This window comes from Xiphophorus hellerii, chromosome 11, assembly GCF_003331165.1.
Source record: "Xiphophorus hellerii strain 12219 chromosome 11, Xiphophorus_hellerii-4.1, whole genome shotgun sequence".
In the NCBI taxonomy this organism is placed as follows: domain Eukaryota; kingdom Metazoa; phylum Chordata; class Actinopteri; order Cyprinodontiformes; family Poeciliidae; genus Xiphophorus; species Xiphophorus hellerii.
Window position 1 is genome coordinate 18,908,890 of NC_045682.1, and position 23,716 is coordinate 18,932,605.

Genomic DNA, 23,716 nt, shown 5'->3' on the forward strand with positions numbered 1-23,716 from the left:
TGTTGTTACTCTCTGCTTTGCCTGATAAACCCGTCATCAGTTGTCTTAAGAAATGAGGTGTAAAAATTCCTTAAATTCCAGAGTTCATTTGTCAAACCTACTTTCAGAGCAGCGCTCCTGTTGAAGCACGCTCCGCCATCCGTCACGGTGTGACGTTCTTTTGTCAGACTCACTGGACTATTACAATTGGAGGAAATGGAATGGTTCATGCACCAACATGCTTAGATATTCCAGAGAAATTGGTGCTTGCAACCAGGAAATTGTGTAACAAATTCCTTTTAATTGGCATAAGCAGAAATACCTTTCTCTCTCCTTCCACGGCGTCTGCCGATACGTCAGTGTGCTTCATTCTGCTGACCTGCAATCGATTTCTTTCTCTCCACATTACTGAACAAAAGCAAATGCTTCCCTGTTGAGGTTTAGTTAATAATCTCCTAGGAGACAGAAGCAGAGAAGGCTAGACCTGGCAGTGAATTAAGATAATCTCTGTCTCACTGTGTCAACAATACACACACACACTGTTTATATTAGACGATCTAACCGCCTCTGAGCTTTGTATGTGGTTCTCCAAATTTACCTGATGTTTGTGTTTCAGTTTCATCCAGAAATCCTCTTGGTTCGAAGCCAAAAGCTGGCAGGATGTGGTTTCTTGCGAATATAAACTAGAAATTCATCATCAGGTTCAGTGTTTTCATCAATTCAACTTTGACAACACAGTCATTTATTTGGCATAACAATATGATATATCCCACCCACTAACAAATTAACAGGTGCCACCATGAAGATATATTCAGCGGTTTAGCTGGTGGCTATCATGTTATGTCAGTGTATGAAAGTATAATAGTAACCAGGCTATGATCTCTTAAAGTGTTTCCAATGTTAACATACTGACTTTTTCAAAGTACTTTTTAAGTACTGTACTTTCTGGACTATAAATTGCAGTTTTTTCATAATTTGGCTGGTCCTGCTACTTGTAGTCCAGAGCTACTCATTATGTTTTTCATCTTCATGCTGCATTTCCTGACTGATGGTGCGGCTTACAGTCCGGAGAATACAGCAGGCTTTACCCATATTTGGACAAAACTCTTGGGCTGCAAACAGTCTCTGGAAAAGCAAACAGTCTCTATTGGATTGAAAAATGAAATCTGATGTTTAAGTCCACAAATCAGACGGTTGTCAACCATGAGTATTTCCTGTTGCAGAATAAAGCTAAAGGACCAATGGCTTGCCCTCTCAGCTGATCATGTGACTTCTGATGTGATACTTCATGATGAGTGCTACTGATTGTAGACCAGTGGGTATCCTGATGAAGACGAGCTGTAAAAGAAAAAGATAAAATGTATAATCAAAGACCAATCTCTGACGACTTCTATTGGACGTTAACAATCACGCCTGATAGTCCGGTAGACTCAATCCGATTTGGGGACCAAAGTTGCAACATTTGTGCCATTTTCAGCTGATGCCGTTCTCTTTCACACTATACTGTGAAAAACAAACCAAACACTTTGGACTCTTAGTCTTGGGATGAGTAGTTGAAGTTGTCAGGCAGACTGAGATAACATGAATTAGAACATGTTTCACTTCATGCTGCCACAGGATGAAGGTGAGAAAATAAGTAGTAAGCAAAGTAACATCATTCACAGCTCTGTCACTGGGTTTGTAATTGGTAACTGACTGGACACTCTGCCACATCTCCCTCCAGTTATGATCCTTGTTTCTCATTCTGACGTCCTTCTTGGTCACCTTACAGCTCCACATCCCCCGCGACATGAAGGCGGCGTTCCTGCTCCTCAGAGGAATCCAAGGCTTCTGCTTAGCATACACTCTTGTGCATTTTTCTGTGCTGACAGTGTCTGTGCAGTACTTGATGCCGGACAGCACAGTTGCAGCCCACTCCTCCTTAGTACTAGACTGTTTTTTCAAAACAATCTCGACTGAGAAAAACCACCTGTCAGCCATATCTTCTTTTCCCTTCATAACAGAACCAGTAGTAGCTCTTGTTGCTCTGCTTGAGCATTATGACTGTGGATGTAAGAACAGCTTAAATCTCACCACACATTGACTGCCTGTTGTTGTTCTCGCTCGATTTATATCAATTCCCCAAGTTCTGCTCCCAAACTAATGCTTTAAATAATAATAATATGTACTGAAAACACAGACTAAACAACACAGGCAAAGATAAAGGCAGACATGCAAACACAGAGAACTACATGATTAATATGAAAAAATTCCAAACAAAGCCTCGGCCCTCTGAGCGAGTCCTTTATCGGCCCGTATCCCTTTAAAACAACCGTCCTTTGCACCAGATTCTACAGATTATATTGTTTTTATTAGAGCATTTGGAATCCAAATACTCCACTAATTTTGGATTATTGTTTAGATCGACATTAAACCCTTCTTGCAATCCTTGTAAATTCGCTGCAGTCCCGCCAAATCCTTCCAAACATGCTTTTTGGGGGAAAATTTCAAAACACGTTTTTCCCGTTTTAGAAAAATCAACAGCTTTGCCCTGATTTGGAGCTGGTTGTTGAGCCCAAATGTCAAAACTCTGTGGACAAGTCATAAGTCTCTATCATTGTGGGAAATATTTCCTTTAATATCCCATCTTATTTTCACTCATTCAGTTGTTGCATAATTCCAAGCTGCCACTTCACACATCCTGTGAGGGAAGATTAGGAATGCAAAGCACCTCCTGAAGAAAAAGGAATGTAAAGCTGAGTGAGAAACACTCCCCTGAACACACACACATACACACGCCGACACATACATATACAGTCGCATAGAGTGAAGATAAAAATTTAAGAAGGCTTAACTTCTGGCAAATGGTGACAAGAGAAACGGAAAACAAGCTTAAATGCACGTGCTGCGTTTGTGTTTATCTCCGGCTTGCATGCAGGAAGAGCGTCTCGGTGGAAATGATAAGGTTTGATTGCCCTAAGTGAGGAGGAGGTCCGGTTCTTAGCGCAACAGCTAAAGTCTGTTCTTAACTCGAAGAAGTCAAACAAATGTCTTCTGATCTATTTGTTGTGTTAAGAGGATGCACAAAAAAAACAAGAGATGCCCCCCAAAAAAAGGAAAAACAGATGATCAAACACAACTGTCTGAGGAGACGGTGACCCCGGCGAGTAGAGAGGGAGGGAGGCAGAGCCGAGCTGGAGGGAGGAACTTTCTTTACTTCATCTCATGAAGCGTGTCAGACGTTAGCAGAGGAGTGTCTCTGCAAGCCCGGAGCCGAGGCACAGACTCAGAGTGAGAGAAAGAGGGATTTTTTTTTTCTGCTTTCTCTTTTATAGACATATATGCGATTGAGGCGACAGGAGAAGACCCTCCTGTCTGCGGGTCAGCTGGCGAGAAAAGATGAAGAACCAAATCACCAGCGCCCTGTCTGACTTCTTCTTCGAGTACGAGACCCCTCGCCAGGTGCTGGTGAGGAACAGGAGGGTGGGAGTGGTGTGCCGGCTCATCCAGCTGGGGGTCCTGGTTTACATCATCGGGTAAGACACTTAAAGTCATCTCCTCTTCTCTTTGCTTATCAGAGCAGTGAAGATGTCATGACCTCTGAGGATTTTTTCTTCTTCTTTTTCTTCTACTTTTGGGTTTGAAAGTAGGGGGACTGACTCGCTAGATTGACTGAAACAGAGAGGTTTTGTTTGCAGTGAACCGAGTGTTTGTGTGGGAAACCGATATACTTTGGCTTACCACGTCCTGTTGACAGAGCAAACACTGGTCTTTAACAATCGAAGAGCCTTGACAGGCAGCCGTGGCAGAAGATCCTGATGAACAGGACAGATAGTTCCTGTCCACTCCTACAAATCCAGACATTAAAAAAGTGCGCGTTTCTTCACTAATGTTTCCTGAGCCACCCTCCACAAACATGCTTTGACACGCAGGAGTCTATTAAAGTAGCTCTAATGGGCTTATTGTTTCCAGCTATGATCAGTGGTTTGTGGTCTTACTAGCTCAAAATACACCTGTCTCATTTACAGCATTTGCACAATATATGTTTTTATTTGTAGTTTGTGCATCTGAGCAGCAGAACCTGCAGGAGCGAGTGTGATGAACCACACTGAGGCATATGCTACAACGGATAAAGATCAAGCGCTGCACAATTTGCTGCCAAACACTCCCGACCTGTTATCTGCTCAGGGTGATGTTGACAGTCCTCAAATATGAAACTCTGAAAGAAAGTGATGTAACACGGCCTGTTGCAGAATTTACAACTTTATAGTGTATCATCTATTTTGTGTACCTTCTTAATCCTAGCAGCAGATTTATGTTTACTCCCTGCTCCGGTCCTTATCTCTCTCTTCTCAAGCCTTGTCCACACATAGCCAGATATCTGGAAACCCCCCCAAAATTATGCAATTATATCTTCAATGCACACCTCAACTCTGTTTAATATAATTTTAAAACAATTATTAATAAAAACTCCAATAAAAAAGGTGATTTGAAAATGTTCTTACTTGCATTTGCATGTGTATATTAGAAAGATGTGGAGGTCCGTGATAATATCTGGTATTCAAATATGGTACTGCCAACGTCACATGACGTTAAAATGGATTGTTGTTGTTTCGCCATGAAGTGGAGGAAAATTGACTGCCATCAGAGAAGCGCTGATTTTTATGTTGGTTCAGACGCTTTTTGCTCATTGGCTTCTTACAAGCCCAACTGCTCCAGTTGCAATGGAGGAACAGTTCTGGGAGGGCCAAATGTTTTAAACCAACTGTTTCTCCCAAAACGGAGGTACGATGCCATTCCACGTTTCAGGTTTTGGATCAGACTTGGATCCACGCTCTGTTAGTCCACCTGTATGGCCTCCTCTCAAAGCTGAATCCAGTTACTAATCAACCACTGTTTCTCTATCCAGTCAGCAAACTCCCTGGTATTCATGCTGCATTCCAGTTTTAGTCATAACTGGGAAATTATGACTTCCCAGTTGCAAAAAGCTACTGGAATGCTCTCCTAAGTTGCATTTCCCACTGGGAAAGTGGGAGCAACTCTGGCTAGCCCTACCTAGTTACAGCTTGTAAGGCCGACCTCGCAAAATGGGTCAGCAGTCGTAATGAGCTGCGATGTTAATTTTACAAGATATACTTGCAAGAGTGTATCTAAAATCAATGTCACATGTAGCTTGTGCATCTCTAAATTGAAGAAATGAAGCTTCAAGAAAATAAAGTTGAAAATGATGCTCATAAGAGGAACTGCGAACAATGCCTGTGGGAGTCGCCATGTTTAAATTCAAACTTTTCCAAAATCTGTTGCGTTAAACTCAGCTCTGAATTTCCACTTCCATTGGGTTTCAATACATTTTTAATTCTTACCTCCAACCCTTTGTTTTCTCAATCAAATTTTAAGTTTCTTTCTTTATTTATTTCTTCATTAAAAACTTAAAACTCATCTCTGCTCTCTGCGCTTGGATCTTTTAATCAAACCATGATAATATTTTGTATTGAAATGCAAGAGATTAACCAGCAGTGACAAAACCACTGCATCACCGTGTTGATCTAAAACCATCTGAGCAAGAAAAACTGTGTCTAAAAGAATAGGTGTGTTTGAAAAAGGAAGCACAAAATCCTTAAAATAGCTCTTAATTGGATACATACAAATTCACTAACACCACTCATTCTGTACCAAATCAAAACATGAAGCTTGACAAAGCTTATCTCTACAAAAAGTGAAAGCAAGCAGATATCGGTGTTAGAAAATAACGGGGGCTGCATTTTCCTTTACGAACTCAAACATCTACAATAAGCCAGAAAAAGAAAGACTTAACTTTCCTTTGAACCACTAAATTAATATCTACTTGTATAAGTGCAGTAACAATGAGCTCTGTAACATATGTGATTTATGGAGTCTACCAACTTCTGATTCCTGTAGATGTGTTCCAGGCCAGGATCATTGTAATACTCGGCTTTTCTCAGTTTTGCCTCAGAAACAGCAGATTCAGGTTAGACTCATGTTCACAGTTTGGGCCAGCCACTCCACAAAAAGTAACCTTGTTGGTTTGCAACCAAGAGACGTGTTGTTTACTAGTGAATTTGGGAGTTGTGGTTTTGTTGAAACACCACTTGCAGTCACATCATCTACTCAGTCGAAGTCGACATCAACCTTTATTTAACCAGGTCATTGAGACCTTGAAGGTTGACCTGGCCACTTCAGAAACACAAACCACAACTAAAACAGTCATTTTACGTGTAAAGCGCAATTTGTTAAAAACAGTCATTTTGACAAAGCAGTACAGTTGTAAAAGAAGATGACTTACAAAGGAATATAGCAAATTACAGTTAAAAGCTGGTTAAAGTGTCTATTGAACATCTTTAAGACATGCGTTTTGTCTTTTACGTGAGAAATAAACAAAAGTTTTAAGTGAGACAAGTTCAAACCTTTTTAAATTTGTTTTGGTGAATATTCCAAGCAGAATGAGCAGCAGAGTAACTAAAGGTATGCTTTTCTGAGAACCAAGATTCTGTTTTTCCTTTCTGCAGGTGTAGAAGCAGACTTCTAGGATGTTCTCTTGTGTTCTCTCTATCCTTCTTTGTCTCCTCTATCTCCCTCTTTCCCTTTGAACCTTCCTTTCTTTTCCATCTCAACGTCCATTTCATTTGAAATAAACCCTAAGCAATTTCTCAGAAAGACATACATGTTATAAAAAAAGAGGCATGCTTTTTTATCGTCACATGTCGTTTCTCCATCAGTAAAACTGTGGCGTACCTCGGTTTCACACAGATTATTCTTTCACCCTGATAGTCTTTGCTGCTTTAGTTCCAACGGCGGTTTTCTGTTTTATTTATCAACTTTCTGGTTTAGATTTCAATTTGACATCGTCTTAGATCATTTTATCTGAAGATTTCCTGTATTTCTTCATATGATTTCCTCCTCTAATATCAGGTTTTTGCTTCATTGCTTCAAAACAATGACCTATTTTACTCAAATTTTTCAAATAGATCTGTACTGAAACCAGCACAAGCAACAGCTGCTGACTTCATTGTTGCGTAAAGGCAACCTGTTTGAAACCAGTTTTTCTATAGGAATTAAAGCATAAACTGCTGTTTTGACTATAGGCCCCTTTCAACTAATGATTTAATTCCACAGAATCAGCAACATGCATAAAATGACAATTGGTTTAGTTGGTTTTCTATTACTCTACTACACAAAACTGAGGTTTGGCATGTAGGAATATATCCAGGGTTGCTGGTGCCGGGCGAGAGGCGGGGTCACCCTGGACAGGTCGCCAGTCTGTCACAGGGCAACACAGAGACATACAGGACAAACAACTATTCACACACACACTCACACCTAGGGAGAATTTAGAGAGAGAACAATTAACCTGACAGTCATGTTTTTGGACTGTGGGAAGAAGCCAGAGTACCCGGAGAGAACCCACGCATGCACAGGGAGAACATGCAAACTCCATGCAGAAAGACCCCAGCCGGGAATCGAACCCAGGACCTTCTTGCTGCAAGGCAACAGTGTTACCAACTGCGCCACTGTAGGAATATATGATTATTAAAACATGACAGCTAGTTTTGGCTCACAGGTGAGATCGGTAGAAAGATGAGTGAAAAAAAGGGGAAACCGTTTCAATTTGGTTTTTCTGTGTCGCGGGCTGGCCATGCCTCATTCCAGTTCTGTCACCAGCCTCTTGCAGCCTATCAGGCCACATTAGAGCCAATGGCGATGTCCCACAGAGAAGATGTAATTAGAAAGCTGTCCTGCATCTCCTCTTCAGAATTTAGCGGCCCAGAGAACAGGTCAGGGCGGCGCCGGGGCCGACAAACACAGCCTTGTCAGGAATGTTCATGTTCATATTAACCTCAGGTCAACCTCAACAAGTAATCAGTAGAAATCTGAGAGTTAGAAACAATACGTTGTTGGCTTGTGGCCAGATTGCTGAGTGATAAGACAAATGAAGAATTTCTGCACACTGCCAACTTTTAAATGAGAAATATTAAGAAGTTGCCAAAAAAAAATCATCAGCAAATCGATACATCTTTTTGTGAATATCTCTCTTTTTGCCGCTTTTTATTCCCACTTTAATTTTTAGTCCCATTTTCAATGGACAGACAAAGACAAATCAGACATTTTACAGAGTATTATGGCACTTTTATGACTGAAACTCTTGAATTTAGATCCAGTGTGAGAGCTGTCCATCTATTTAAGTAATATTAACACAGTTGTAGTTACCTCTTAAAGTAAAACCCAATGTCAGTCAATCTTTGTTTGGTTTTCTTTTTTTAGCTTGCATCCAATATTTTCTTGCTCTTTCTCATCAGTCTTACTCACTATTGGAAGATTAATCTCAGTGCTGCAGATTGGCTAGAAGAAAAGCTCCCACACATCAGGAAGCTTTCTTTATTGCATTTATGTTCTCTGTCCGTCAAACGCAAATCTCAATTAGATTAGCATTTTCCACAGCCTCCATCTATTATTTCCACACTCATTTAGTTCATTAGCTTGTATATTTTTCCCCCCCCATTTTCCTTGTTAATAGCCTTTTGTGCTGAACTTATTTTCTTGGTGTACTCAGAATTACGCCTGTCTGTAGCGCTCCACTGTCTGAAGACAAATGAACACCGTGATGAAACACACGTTGTCCTGTGGGCGTCATGCCAGTGGGTAATTGCTCCTCACACCCAGCGTAAAATAGCTCCACATGTTCGACAGAGGATTTCTGTGTGGATATGATATCTTGATATCCAGGGCACGCCAGCTGTTGCCCGTCCCTCTCGGTGATCTTATGCAAACACAAAGCAACGCAACATGCCAGGAATCATCATAAACGCCTCAAATCCTGGCATTAATACTGAAATCTTGACAACAGAAGATTTCATCAGCACAAACCTCACATATTAAAGAGGCGAAAGAATAAACAGTTAAAAACAAGATTTCTGCACCGGCTTTTATAGTATCTCAAGAACCTCTAATGTTATAGAAAAGACCAGGGCCGGCCCAAGCCTCGATGGGGCCCTAAGAGAAATCTGGTTTTGGGGCCCTCTAGTTCTGCTAACAATGTGGACTGGCTGCAATCAGCAGTCCGATCATTAGATCATTCACACACCTGTTATAAACTTATTGCGTCTCTGGCAGTGCTGTTTACATTATATACATGTAGAATATAGGATACATTTATTGGCCAACTGATTTATCGACCAGTTGATTTCTGGGCACCGATTTCCTTCATTTTGGGGGATGGTGATCGGCCGATACTTACATGTGAAGCCCATCTTATCCCCTAATCTTATCTTCGTCAGCAAAGGTTTAAAAATCAGTCTCTGTCCTCTTCTGCTCTGCAGGGAGAGGTTTGACTGACAGACCGGCCCACCAGGTCAGGTCTGAATGTTTACAGTTAACAATATTCACCCCACTGTTGCCAACTCAGTGACTTTCTTGCTATATTTAGCGACATTGCAGACAAAAAAAAATCATATCAGCCAAAATCAAAATCGGCAAGTCAGGCTTTTTAAAGATTGGTAACCAGGGCGTCATATCTTTTCGCATCATTAGATGTTAATAAATCGTTCTGTTCTGATCTAGATAAAATTCTCTTCAAGTTTATGTGGAAAAATAAGGCCCATTAAATAAAAAAATCTGTTCTGTCAAACTCTTCAGCTGAAGGAGGTTTAAATGTTTGGACTTTTACTGTCAAATGTTAAAAATTAATTGGATTAAAAGATTTCTAAAAAAAAAAAAAAAAAATCCAAATTCCGTTGGATTTTTCCCAAGTGGATTTTTCCCATGTGGAATATTTTCCCAAATCATTTGTTCAGTAAACTAGGGGGTCTACATTTTTTATTGCGTTGTCCTTTCTCAGTTGGAAAACTTTCAGTCAAATTAGCTACATTTCATCAGCAGGTTCTGTTATGTTGAAATCTTCCACATAAACACAACTACTCTCCTCATTACTGCATCATATGGAACAGTGCTTATATAACACATAAAAACAAATCACTATTTCTTCATAAGTGGGTTGATAATAACATTAATTTGATAAATCTGTTACTCAACAGTAATGGTGAGTGGTATACCTATGAGCATTTTATGAACAATGACAGAGAGATGTCTCAAAAAGAATTTGAAGTGGTCATTACAGCTGTTCCTCATAGTTTGCTCTGTTTAGCACAAACCATACATCCAAACGATCTAAACCTTCATGACTCAATTCCAATTGAAGGAACTAATATAATGAATAAGAAATTTACAAACGGGTTTATCAGAACTCACTTACAAACTTTCTTCACTCCCATAAGTAAAATTATTTGAGCAAAAAATTGTGGAGTGCAATCTTTTTATTGCCTCATAAATATGTAATTACTAATAGGATCAAAGAATTTTTATTTAAGATTTTACATAGATATTATCCAGTTGAAAATAATATTTGTTGCTTCTCTGCAGATGCCAGCAACAACTGCTCTCTTTGTCTGTGAGAAGGTGAAAGTATTGAACATTTATTTATCTCACACTACAATATTTTTGATCAGGCTTGCAAAAACTCCTTGCAGAAAAAATAGGAAAAAATATTGTTTCATCAAATTTACATATTTTACTCATCTTTAACAATTCAACTTTTTCTTTAGATGAAATATATATAGTGAATCTTATTATAATCCTAGCAAAATATTATGTACACAGGATGAAATGGAGTGGAAAAAATCCCCTCTTAATAATTTTCAAGAAACTGACTTAAAAAATGTACAGTATATTGCCTCTGTTGAAAAACTTAACATTAATAATAAGAAACTGATTAAAAAAACAACTTTAACTGTTTTCCAAAAATTTTACTTCATCTCATAAACAGATCCCTCTGTTATTTTTTTCTTTTCTTTTTTTTTTGCTTTTATTGTTCTTTTTGCTGTACTACCTTCTTCGCATGTATTTGAATATATTTTTGACACTTTTTGTTATGAAAACCTAACTGAAAAAGTGCACATCATTTTATTTTACCAATGTATAGATATTTAACTTTTGTCTTTCTAGACTTTAACATCAACACCCTCAATGTCTGTAATTATTCTTTATTTGTTTTTTATTATTATAATATTTTAATATTTGTCTTTGAGTTAACATCAATATGTATGTTGATGTTATTTGTTTGAAATAAAGTAAAAAAACAAAAACAAACTTTGAGCAGCATTGATTCGTAGCAGTTAAGACCCTCCTCCTGGCTCTGATTGGTTGTTTTTGGCCCAGGGAGGAGGTGGACGAAATCGATTTTTTCACCGATTAGCTCTCACAACATGGTGAGAGTTTTAATAAAATATAGGTAAAACATTTTTTTTTGTAAAAGTCCCATACTCCAGCTTTAAATATAATGCATTTTTGTAGTGTTATACAACTGGTGTAATAAGATTCAACTGTTGTAACTCTCAAACTTAATGTCTGTTTAACAAAACTTTCCTAAAGAATGTTTGAGCTTGTGTAAGAAAGCGGGGCAATATACTAGCTTGAAGAACTGCAAGAGGGCAGTAATTGGTCAATAGCAATTTGTACCTAAACCAACTCGGCCTAACGCGGTCTGGGCAAGCTCTGTGTGCGGTGGCGGTATTCAGTAGGATGTGGCTCCAACCAGAATCACTTAGTAAGGCCTGACTAAAGTAAAACAGAAACAAGCCTGATCAAATGAAAGAAAGAGACAAAGGAACTAGAATCAATAAATCAAACTCCAAAACAACTCAAAACAACCCAGGACGTTACAAGGACTAAACTGTGACCTCTTAAAGCAATGTTGTGCGTTTTTCTTTACAGAAAATATTACATGACATTTTCTAACGTGATGTGCATTCTAGGCATATATTTTCAGCAGATAATCAAACCCATAGTGACTTGACATTTAATCTAATTAGTTTAATTTAATTAAACAAGGGTTGCCATCTAACTTTACAAGCTTCACCTGGTCCATTATGAGGCAAAATTAAACATGAACAAAAACATACTGAGAGTGTATTTACTTTATTGTTCAAATAATTTCTTAATTTCCTTTTACGCGTAAGCAATCTTCCAAAATGGACTCTTGCATCTGTGTTTTCACATGTGTCCACATGTAGTAATGTGCACGGTCTCCTTTCTGATCTCTGCAGAGACAAAGTTCACTTTCTGCATGAATCACTTGCACTCGCTCAACAGCTTCCTGGAACGCTTTATGCTTCTTCTTCTTTTTCTTTTAAATCATCAGCTGAAGCTAGTAGATGTCTACATTTTGAGAAACAGCTTGTCAGATTTGTCCTTTTCTTTGGAGAGGACTAGCTGACCCACAGTGAGCTGCACACGTGTCCCCTGTCAGACACGCTGCCGGCTGTGCAGAGCGTCATGCTTCAATCACTCATGTATATAACCTTGCTGCTGGGTTTTGGTTGGACGGATTGAGCTGGAAAGTGGTTGAGGTGCTGACAGGACTCATGTGTCTTTCACAGGTGGGTCTTCATCTATGAGAAGGGCTACCAGTCCACAGACACGGCAGTGAGCTCCGTGCTCACCAAAATGAAGGGAGTGGGCTACACTAACGTGAGCGGGATTGAGACCGTCTGGGACGTGGCCGACTACGTCTTCCCTCCTCAGGTCAGTAAGCGGTCAGCCGAAGCCCGGCCGGGTCATTTAGTTGCTGCCCGTTCCAGCTATCTAAACCGCTCCAGTTTTTGCTTTAAACCTGGAACAAGTCAGGGAGCATTGTTTGGACAATCACTCAGAAGGGGATGAAGTCAGCATTGTTCATAAACCAAACTGTCACACAGATGAAAAGTCAGCCTGACTCTGACAATAAATGTCACAACTCTTTGCTTTCAAAAGGAAACTGCATATCAGTTAAGGCATGACAGAATTTAAGTCATACTAACTGTCAAACAACAGCTTACATTTCTGTTATCTATCTATGAACACACTGAAATGATACACAGACAAAAAAGTAGCTCTTTAAATTTAGTACTCACCCGGTTTGAGAAGTTTGTTTTTAAATGGTATTGTATGCATAAACTAAGTACACAAGTCGAAAGTTACACTGCGGTTAACTACATTTGTTGACCTAAAACCTAAGCCAGGATTATAACCTGTGGGAAAGAAACATAAAGACATCATAAAGGTTGCTTGGTTTGAGTTTTGGGTGTGGACATTTTTTAAAAGTATCACACAAACGAGATGCTACCAACTTGATGAACAGATCTTTTTTGTGTGCTTTGATCAAGTAGGAATCAATTTCCAGCATGATGTGTGGAAAAAAGAACTCTTAAATGGTCATTCTTTAGGTTGCAATAAACTGGAGAGGCAACTTTTAGAATTTTGTAGCTAATTTCTAACCCTTTACAAAGCTTTGACCTTTGTGAGGATTAGAGGTGACGTCACACTGTGTGTGACAGAGGGCTCCATATAAAACAAAGTTTCACCGATACTTTTAATAGAAGGGCAGAAGTTGATTTCAGATTTCAAATATTAAACTCTGGTTTTATACTGGCAATTAGCATGAATAGCATAGTTTGAATTAGAAATTGTTAGCATCAACAAATTCTCTGATCAATTCTTGGAGTCAGGACCAACTGGGGATCACAAAACTACAACTGTGAGATCTTGAAATCATCTTTAGAATAAAACTAAGCAATAAAAATGATAGTTGCAAAAGCTACTATAGATAGGTAAGGATAATGTTTCACTAAGACTCAGCACACGTATGTAGCGCAGGGCTACATAAGGTTTCCAGAATGGTGGATCATGAGGGGCTTTGGCTATTGATTGAAAGGTTACGTTGAATCTAGTCACTTAAAGTTTTTGTATATAAATCTAAATTTAAATCATGTTAAGGTGTTTCTATTAAAATGTGAGTAAAGAAAACAAACATAAACATAAACATACAGGTTAAATTTGAACTGTACTAAGAATGAGTGCTCAGGTTCTCAAACTGCTTAAAGACTCAACTCTATCAAAAACATCTGTCAATGATTCTCTCTCTCTTTCTCTTTCTGAAAAGAAAACTAATTCTTTTTGAGGTATAACTTGAATTTTCCAAATACTTATATACACTATAAGGAAATGCTTGATTCATTCAGAAGAGAGGTTCAGGAAGAGATGAAGTCCGATACATCAAATTGCTAGAAAACAACCTTATCACAGACTGGAATGGAGAGAAACACCAGTTAGCTTAGATCAGGGGTCTCAAACTCCAGGCCTCGAGGGCAGCAGTCCTGCAGTTTTTAGATGTGCCACAGGTACAAAACACTGGAATGAAATGACTTACTGACCTCCTCCTTGTGTAGATCAGTTTTCCAGAGTCTTAATGACCTAATTATTCTGTTCAGGTGTGGTGCAGCAGAGGCACATCTAAAAGTTGCAGGACTGCGGCCCTCGAGGACTGGAGTTTGAGACCCCTGACTTAGATGGTGTGTGCGTTTGTTTGCAATACCTTGTGGGGACCATTTTCCTGACACATACTACATTGAGGGGACCCACTGCTCCTTGTGGGGACCGAAGCCTTGTCCCCACAAGGGGAAACACTGTTTTTGGGTCAGGGGTTAGATTTAGGACTAAGGTGTGAATTGAGTTTTGGTCAGGGTCAGGAATGTAATGGATAGGGTTAGGAAAAGGTTAAGGTTTAGGCTGTAGAAATGAATAAAAGTCAATGGAAAGTCCTCAAAAAGATAGCCACTCAAAGATGTGTGTGTGTGTGTGTGGTTGGGGGGGGGGGGGGGGGGGGGGGCACAAGAGGGGGGGTTGGTGGCACAAGAACACTACTTGTGCCACCAACCCGAGCGTGACATGAGCGCACATCTCCATGTGAACAAACAAAAATTTATGGTGTGAGCTTTTAAATCTCACACACTCTTGCTCAATAGTTCTGACAGGCGCTCTACTCTCACGCACTCTTGCCCCGCCTGCTCTGAGCCTTATGTCTGCGTTTGCAACTCGAGTGTATGCCACTGACCCACACCGCCAGCCAATCACAGTCTTCCTTGCAAATACTGCATTTGCTTGGATGAAACAAAAAAAAAAAAAAACAGTCACAACTAGCAAATAAAAAAAAGAAACCGCATCAAGTGGCAGAAATTATTAAACAAATTGTAGCATTTAAGAAAACAATACAACATGATAAAATAAATACATTTTGAAAAGTTTGCACCCCGCCTCTCGCCCGAAACTTTCGCTGGACATAGGCACCAGCACCCCTCTTGACCCCTCTAGGGACAAGGGTGTACAGAAAATGGATGGATGGATGAAAAGTTTGCTATGCCACTGATTCGTTAATCTGAATGGACACATTGCGTCTGCTGGTCCCTCCCTCATTGTGTTCCCATTTGGCTTTCTCCTTTATCTCTTCACACTGACTCAGCACTCACCAAACACAGCAAAGTTGACCTTGTGATGTCAGCAGGCACTGAAAACTGGAGAGAGGGGGGGAGAGTTTTGCCATGTGGTTTCTTAAAACTTCATCATGACAAGCTCAAAAGAGAACCGTAGTTTTTGTTTCCATTCAGATCTCACAGTAAGAGGAAGAACGTCCGCAGTGATTTTCCTCAAGGTCTGCTGCATGCGCTCCAAACAGGAAACTGAATTCATTCACGTTTACAAGTTTCAGTTTCATAATCATAAACATTTGGCTGATTTCAAGAGTACAGTCTGTTGAGTAGGAGAATATTTGTCCAATGTAAAATCAGCATTTGTTATACATTTAACAAATGTATAAGCTCCTTGTGTCCATTGTAGCCTGAAGTTGTTTTGAATATTGTTCGAAAGTATTCAAATAAAAATGTTAAACTGTCAAATTTCTCAAAAAGATGTGAGATGAAGATCTGTCAAGTTTGTTCAGGTTTACACTGTTCATGTTGGACCCAGCTAAAAATCTCCTCATCTAATACAAGGAAAACAAACACCAGAGGTGAAGTGGACTGAAAAGATTGTATGATTTAAAGTCTTTTCTCAAAATCTGGAAAGTGTGGCATGGATTTGACATGCATGTGCCTTTGAGTCAATACTTTATAGACTATACCTTGAGGTAATTACAGCTGAAAGTGCTTTAATGTGTTTCTACTAGTTTTGCACATTTACAAGCTGAGATTTTAGCCCATATTTGCAAATATTTCCCATATGATCAGATCATGTTCTTCCCTTACATGTTTGCTATGTCTCCTATGTGGCTTGTAGAAAACTGGACACAGGATTAATTTTGACTTTCTTCATGCAAACCCCGGATCTCTGCAACTCAAGAGTTGTGCCATTTTGTGTTGGTCTATCACAAACAATCCCCAATGGATGTCAATATGCATTCAAGGGTTGTGAACACTTCAGGCAATAGCTTGACTGCATTCTTTATTCTGCAGTATAGTGGCAGATATACCTTCACATAAAATATTTGATTTATGTTTTGTGACTCTTTTTGAACTTTTAGGGAGACTCATCTTTCGTAGTGATGACTAACTACATCATTACCGAAGGTCAAAAGATGGGAAAATGCCCAGAGGTATGTGCTAAGCCTCCCTTCTTTTTTGCTACTGTCCCACCTGCTGCCATTGGTCTGTCCTACACACTGCCATAAATAGTAAAAGAAAGCCTGAATCGTGTCTCATTCCAAGACTGTTTCTGTAATTGGTCATTTGTGTTGTTGTTGTGTAGCAGGAAATACCCGTGTAAACCTAATGGCTTCAGTACGATGCAACACTAACAGGCCGCACAGTACGGGAGATCGTTTTAACCCAACGGTGTTGCTCTGTTTTCTTCTTCACTGGCTGTCTGTTTACATTCCAACATGTTATATGCAAACTGACCCCATTCTCTTGTTCCCTTACAGCTTAAAGGGATGCACGACTGCACATCCAACGCCGACTGCGTAGGAGGGAGTTTCAAACGTACGGGACACGGTAAAGTCTGAGTAACCATCTATGCGGAGCTCCAATCAAGCCTCGGTGGCCTCACGGTATCGCCTTTTGATTTTGCATCTGAAAACACATTGCTTAGTGATCCTTGGAGGACGGCAAAGTCTGATGTCTACTGAGTATTTGCGATCTAGGAAGGGGCTTCCAGTAACTGCCAGAAGCAATGTCGCAGCAACATTTATATGGAAATCGTAGATTGCTATTGGTCATGGGCAACGGTGGACAGTAACTGACTATATTTACTTGAGTACTGCACATTTTTTGAGTATCTTTACTTTACGTGGGTATTTTTTCGTTGGGGTACTTATGACTTTCACTCCACTACATTTCAAAGCCATGTCTTAGCTCCACGTTTGATATTCGTAAGTTTCTAAATTAAGTTTGGCAACACCTAACGTTACCATTGTTGCTGTTTCCTTGTCATGTTGTAGGTTGTGGTGGAGGTCCCAAATGCAGCAGGCAAAGGCATCAATTAGATTTTGTAGTTTTAATGAAAAATGAAAAAGCTAAAACAACAAAAAAAAACCATGGAGAACATTTTACATAATAAAAAATAAAAATAGTTGTCTTTTTAATTGCATTTTTATGCTCATGTTTTTACATGTGGTATAAACTTCCAACGCTCAGAAAACATTACAGCATTGTGCCGATTTTAAAAAATATAAATTGTACTTTTGAATACTTAAGTATTTTCAAAAGTAAGTACTTTAACTTGAGTCAACTTTGGACCAGGAAACTTTTACTCATATTTGATTGAACACTTTCATTTCAGTACTACTACATCGTCCACCACTGGCCATGGGGTTGAAACCAACACTCCAAGCCTTAGCAACCAAACATTTGGTGTATTTGCTTATATTGTGACCTAAAACCCCAACCTAAAGCGAACAGACACCAGATTAAGGCTGTGCGTCTGAGCTGTCTCATTGCATGACAGCAACGGGACAGAACATGAGAGCACCGTTGATGGGTCCAAACAACGGTTACGTAAACATATTCTTCTTTGTCAGTTTCCAGCTTTTTATTTCGGAGTCTTTCCACTTCTCCTCGTCCCACATCGACTTCAATAAGAGCAAAGCTTTAGATCTGTCCTCTTCAGACCCATCAAATTCACCTTGAGGTGGCAGAGTTCCTTTAGAGGTGGCAGGCTGGTGGAAATGTATAAGCTTACGGGAACGGGCCCCCGTGGCCAAACAGGTCGGTGAGTTTCAGCCAAAGGTCAGCGATGGCTCCTCGCGTCTGCACGTTTCTCCGGATGAGAGGACGAGATTGCCGCGAACCAATCGCGTGCACAGAAGTTATATATTTATATATCAGAATCAGGGGCAAGATAAAGAAAAACATCTACATCAGCATTTGCTCTGCTTCACTTTAATGTCCCGCTTTGCCGCTGCTGATGTTAATCAGAGATAAGGAGAAGTGCGGAGGCAGAGGATGTTTTTAAAACACTTTAATGTCAAAAGCGACATCCGTTTCTGTTAGATGCTGCCTCTCAGAGCGTCAGATGTACTTTTTGCCCCATTCTTGTTCCAATTTGAAATTCTGTCTTGATGATGAGATTTTACATGTTCCCATTTTAAGGACAAATGACTGGAGTCTGTGTCAACAAAACACAAACCTGTGAGGTGCTAGCATGGTGCCCAATTGAGGACGACCACACTATTCCGAAGTACGTGGGATCTGCGATCTTATCCTGTGACAGTTTATAACGCTGCAAACTGTAAAAGAAGTGTCAGTATAAAGAAAATATTTAATTTAATTATGAACATATCAGTCTATTCAGCTAATGTTTGAAGCTAAGTATGAGTTATGATCCCTGATTCAGTTTGTGCTTCAGCAATTCTTCCTCATAATTGAACTGAAATAAAAAGATGTTTTAAATATACATTTTTTTAAAACAGCAGAAACACTGTCTGATTTTCTTTTCTTTTTCTTTTCCAGTCCTCCTCTTCTGATATCCGCAGAAAACTACACGCTTTTCATCAAAAACTCTGTAACCTTCCCTTTATTTGGAGTCACCAGGTGAAAGCTCACACCAAATAAAAACTAGACAACAAAACTTACTCCTAATTCAATATTAACAATCAACAAGCTTATCTACAACTATTGAAAAATCCTAATTGAGCTCTGTTAAACGTGTGAATAGTTCATTAGTGGTTTAATTCTGTAAAATTTCTGTAATTATAAAACGTTTTCAGTTCATGAATGCATACGACCAAGCTGAAGTGGCTTTTATGAAAAGCTGTTTTTACTGTTCGCAGGAGTAACTTGGTGGAGGGAATTGATGGTAACTACATCGGCAAATGCCTTTTCCATCCAAAGAAAGAACCACTCTGTCCAATATTCAAACTGGGAGATATAGTTAAACTGTCTGGCTTCAGCTTTGAAAAATTAGCCCAAGAGGTAAGTTTCCAGCAAAGCATCTCTGCGTTAATTGATAATGATTCTGCATTATTTAGTTGTGATGAAGCAGGTTTATGTTTTGTGAAATCACAGCTGCAGATGTATTGTCTGATTATGGATGTTTACATTTTTTGTCTGCTCGACAGGGAGGGGCTATTGGCATTGTCGTCGACTGGACATGTAACTTCGACGTTGATGTAAAACACTGTAAGCCAGAGTACAACTTTCACGGTCTCTATGGAAACCCAAGTGAGACCGATAGCGCCAGTGCGTCGGTTGGGTATAACTTCAGGTGATAGAATACACTGAGTAGCAAATTTATGTCAGTTTTGGAGACTTCAGATGACAGTTATTTCATCTAGAGATATGCAATTTTGATATCTAAAAAAATAATTAAGTCTCTGTGTATTTGCTTACCTTTCACAGGTAGTCACACATCTTAAACTTTTTTTTGCATTTGTGTAAGTTAGATCCTCAAACTACAGTGAATTACTTAGTCATTTTGAGGTGATTTTATTTAGGAGGCATTTTGTATTTTTCCTAATTTATTCGGACACGCCAAAAATAAATAGTTTGTCACATTAGTCAATAAACAGCATCATGAAGACTGAAGGAACACAAGTGGCAGGTCAGGGAAAACATTGCGAAGAAGTTCAGAGCGTGGATAGATTATGAAACAATATCTAAAGCTACTTTCAGCAGATAACAGGAAGGTTAAACATACACAATACATGTTTTCTGATTCCTCTGTTATTTATGGAACATTCTGGATTTAGAAATGGTGGCAACTTTTTTTAATCCCAGAATTAGGACCAGGTTTCTCTGGGGGAACAGACAGTAATGCTAATCAAGCTAATATTAGAAACTCAAGCTAGTTTAAAAAAGTCAACTCTGCAATGACATTGTACTTTTTTATATGTATTTATATAAAACTACTAATATTTAATAGTACAACAGGTGTACCAGCCTGTTGTCTGGTAGGTTCTAGGATTTTTATTTTATTTTAGGAAAAAGGAGGGTTTTTTTCAAATATTCAATTAGATGAACCTTGTTTTTCCATCACCAACTGCTCATTTTATTGACTGGACTTAAGTCATTGTTTGCTCCTTATGTTATTCTGCCTCAGATGTGTTTAGTTTGAACTTTATGATGTTTGCTTGTCTCGGGCAGTTTAACACATTGATTTGTATTCCTTATTCGTTTAGAATGCTTCATTTTGTTCTGCGGCTTCTCTCGTGCTCTATTAAGGCGCTTATTGGTTGCAAGGGTACTATTTATACATCCTTATATTTTTCAGTCGACACCTATGAGATGAAGTAGAAGCAGTGAGGTCTTATTCTGACAGTCCTTGTGATCGTTTACAGGTATGCAAAGCATTATATGGAGGATAAAATTCCCAAGAGAACCCTCCTTAAAGTTTTTGGCATCAGGTTTGATGTCATTGTGAAGTCACTGGTGAGTAAAATAAATACTTATTTTCATTAGTATGAATTTAGCATTAATAAATCATTTTAAAAAAGCGAGCTTTGTATGACTGGAGCTGTGTCCTTTAAAGGCAAGAAAATTTGACATAATCCCAACACTCACAGCAATAGGCTCAGGCGTGGGGATTTTTGGAGTGGTATGTTGTTGCTTGGCTTATATTCCACATTAATAAAGTATCCATCAACAATAAGAGTCACTCACAATCTAAAAATATTATTTTTTTTCTCTTTATCTGCAGGCAACTGTTGTTTGTGACTTGGTGCTGCTTTACTTGCTACCAAAAAGGGAGTTTTATAAGAACATGAAGTTCAAATATACAGACACACAAACACAGGTAAGTTCTGTTTCTTTACTTTAAACACAAGATGGCAGCAGAGAGACTGTTACTCACACCAGCCCTTGTTGGGAAGTTCTAACTGCTAATTCTTTTCACTGTTGGAGACGATCCTTTCTTCAGCTAGGTTCGTAAAGTTTGAGGTTCAAGAAGAATCAGTGAGTTAAATTCATGAATTCCATTTATTAAGACTAAAACGCAGCGTTGGCCCGTTGTCATGCTTTCCTTATGGGAGAACACAGCAAAATGGCACCTAACTACAGCTTCTAATTCCTTTTATAGGCCTCTATCTAAGCTACGCTCTAAAGAGGGCGGTCCCCAGTGTGTCATTTCCCTTAACTTAAGCTCTGTTTATGCGTGCGCAAGGGTGTGTGAGCGTGTGTGTGTGCAAGCATGCAAACAGCTAAAAGAGACGGAGGAAAACAGAATTATTCATTCCCAACATCACCTAACACCTTTCACCTTTTGGCTGTTGAGTGTCACATACACTGATCAAGCATAACATTATGACCACTGAGATTAACCCTGGTGAGCTCTTTTTATGGCTCCTGTAAGTGGATGAAATAAATTAGACATCGATTAAAGCTACAGTATGTAACTTTTATAAAAGATATTCTGTACATATTGGTTAATACTGTCACAACAGTATGGCATGAGAATGATTATCTGTGAAAGAAATTGAGCTCCTCTGCCTTTTCCCAGTGCCGACTTGAAACAACCAATCAGAGCCAGAAGGAGGGCCTTGGCGCTGCCAATCATTGCATAGGCACTGCTCACAACTTCTCTTCCCCAGTCTCCCTTGCGCTGTGATAGACTACAGCTTCTCCCCAATAGTATAGTCTGTCAGGAATGCGCAGGCTAGTTAGCATAAGCACCAATGACGGCAGATACACAGATCTCCTGTAACGGTAAGTTGTTTCTCTGCCATTGAGATGTGAAAACACAAGCATGAGTGACAGCGCTAAGACCCTCCTCCTGGCTCCTGATTGGTTGTTTTTGACTGGGAGCGGTGTATTTCATCTCAAACCAAAAATGGTTTGAGATGTTGACTTGGCCGAGTAGTTAGTTCCACAAATGTCAACCCAATCAACAGTATGTGAGATTGTTGATAGTTGAATCTACTGCTTGCAGCTGTGTAGATATCACAGTGCACCTTTAGGGGTTTTGTGGAATCCATGTCAGGGATTGTTTTTTACCACCAAAAGGGGAGCAAATATTCTACTATGGTCATAATGTCATGTATCCATCCATCAGATTAAGGGCAACAGGTTATTGCTGTTGGTTCTTAACATCGGAGACCACTAGAGCTAGAGAGCTGCATGATTTATATAAAGCACAACCAGTTATCAGACACGGTACTCGCATGAAAACCTCCCCTAACCGTAAGTCTTCCCCCACACAAGCATCCACTATCCCTAAGCTTGATCTCACCTGAAGAACTCTCCTCTCCCACCCATCCACAAGCCTCATCAATAGTATAAAAACTATCCTCTGCCTCAGGGGCAATCCTGGTTCTCGAGGGCCGGTGTCCTGCAACTCTTAGATGTCTCCCTGGTCCAACACACTTGAATCCAATAGCGGAATCACCTCCTAAGTGCAGTCAAGTTCTCCAGAGTCCTGCTAATGACCTCATTATTTGACTCAGGTGTGTTGAAGTAGAGATACATCTAAAAGTTGCAGGAGACCGGCCCTCGAGGCCTGGAGTTGCCCATCCCTGCCCTACCCTGAAGTCGCACCACTAAAACAGGCAGAACGTTTTGTATTTACAGCAGGACAATGAGTCAATCGATTTAGACTCTAACGCCTATTACACCTTTGAAGCAAATTCAAGACAAGTTCAAGACGAAGACAAGCCCAATGTGAGTGCAAGGTGAAATCAGGACATCAGAACAGATTCTGTTGATTTCCAGATGTATTCTGTAAAGGTAGCAATGACGAGGCTCACAGTAGAGATCTAAATGGTTCCTTGTTCTGTTGTTTTGCTTTTGTCCAGCAGGATCCTGATTCAGAGGTAGGATCCACAGAGGCTGAGGTATCTGAAATGAGGATTATAGACTGTAGGGAAAAATAAAGCCTTGTTGATCGCTGAGGTCTTTCCCCTTCCACTCTTTAGCAGAAGTGATCTGGGAGCAAAGAAGGCAGCGTGCAAGCTGCTTCATAAAGTGAACTGCACAGAAACAACGTCATGGGAAACGGGGGGGAAAACTCACGCACACCAACTCTGGACGGACCTCTGAGAAAATAAGACATTGTTTCTCGCTGATCCTCAGCAGCATCTTCAACCAGAGACCTCCTCCCACTCAAAAAGCCAACATGACTGACTGTAATCATTACCGTTTAATGTCGAGCCATCTATTTCCAAGCTGTATGTGTATTTTTTTTGGTGTTTGTTGTTCCCAAGAAGGGTGTAACCTCCACAACTCGAATCATGCCTGCAAACAAACGGTTGAGAGAAGAAGATGCGGTACGTTGGTGTTCTGTGTGGACAAATCGTTCATCACCTCCGTCAGAGTCCCCGTCACTCCACATAAAAAAACAGACCAAACTTGTGTTTGCATTTGCCGCCACAGCGATTCACCCCATGTGTACACATGTGACGAAGAGTTGAACTAAATTAAACAAGTTCTTCAACCGTTGTGCTTTTTTGCTT

At 39.7% G+C, this 23,716-nt stretch overlaps 1 protein-coding gene across 10 annotated transcripts; it reads left to right on the top strand.

The window, feature by feature from the left end:
• Nucleotides 1-3,028: 3,028 nt before the first annotated feature.
• Nucleotides 3,029-23,702, top strand: p2rx1 (purinergic receptor P2X, ligand-gated ion channel, 1). 10 transcript variants are annotated; one of them, XM_032575726.1, is made up of 14 exons: nucleotides 3,029-3,494; nucleotides 12,408-12,552; nucleotides 16,361-16,432; nucleotides 16,760-16,829; nucleotides 18,426-18,513; nucleotides 18,786-18,866; nucleotides 19,106-19,247; nucleotides 19,394-19,539; nucleotides 20,612-20,702; nucleotides 20,788-20,868; nucleotides 20,971-21,066; nucleotides 22,836-22,925; nucleotides 23,060-23,098; nucleotides 23,183-23,702. In XM_032575726.1, the coding sequence occupies exons 1-14, from the start codon at nucleotides 3,358-3,360 to the stop codon at nucleotides 23,186-23,188; spliced, it is 1,284 nt and encodes a 427-aa protein (XP_032431617.1). In that variant the 5' UTR covers nucleotides 3,029-3,357; the 3' UTR covers nucleotides 23,189-23,702. The 10 variants fall into 10 exon arrangements, with proteins under 10 accessions (XP_032431617.1, XP_032431620.1, XP_032431618.1 ...); XM_032575729.1 differs by having other exon boundaries at nucleotides 16,760-16,817; nucleotides 23,180-23,702; XM_032575727.1 differs by having other exon boundaries at nucleotides 3,030-3,494; nucleotides 23,063-23,098.
• The last annotated feature ends 14 nt before the right edge of the window (nucleotides 23,703-23,716 follow it).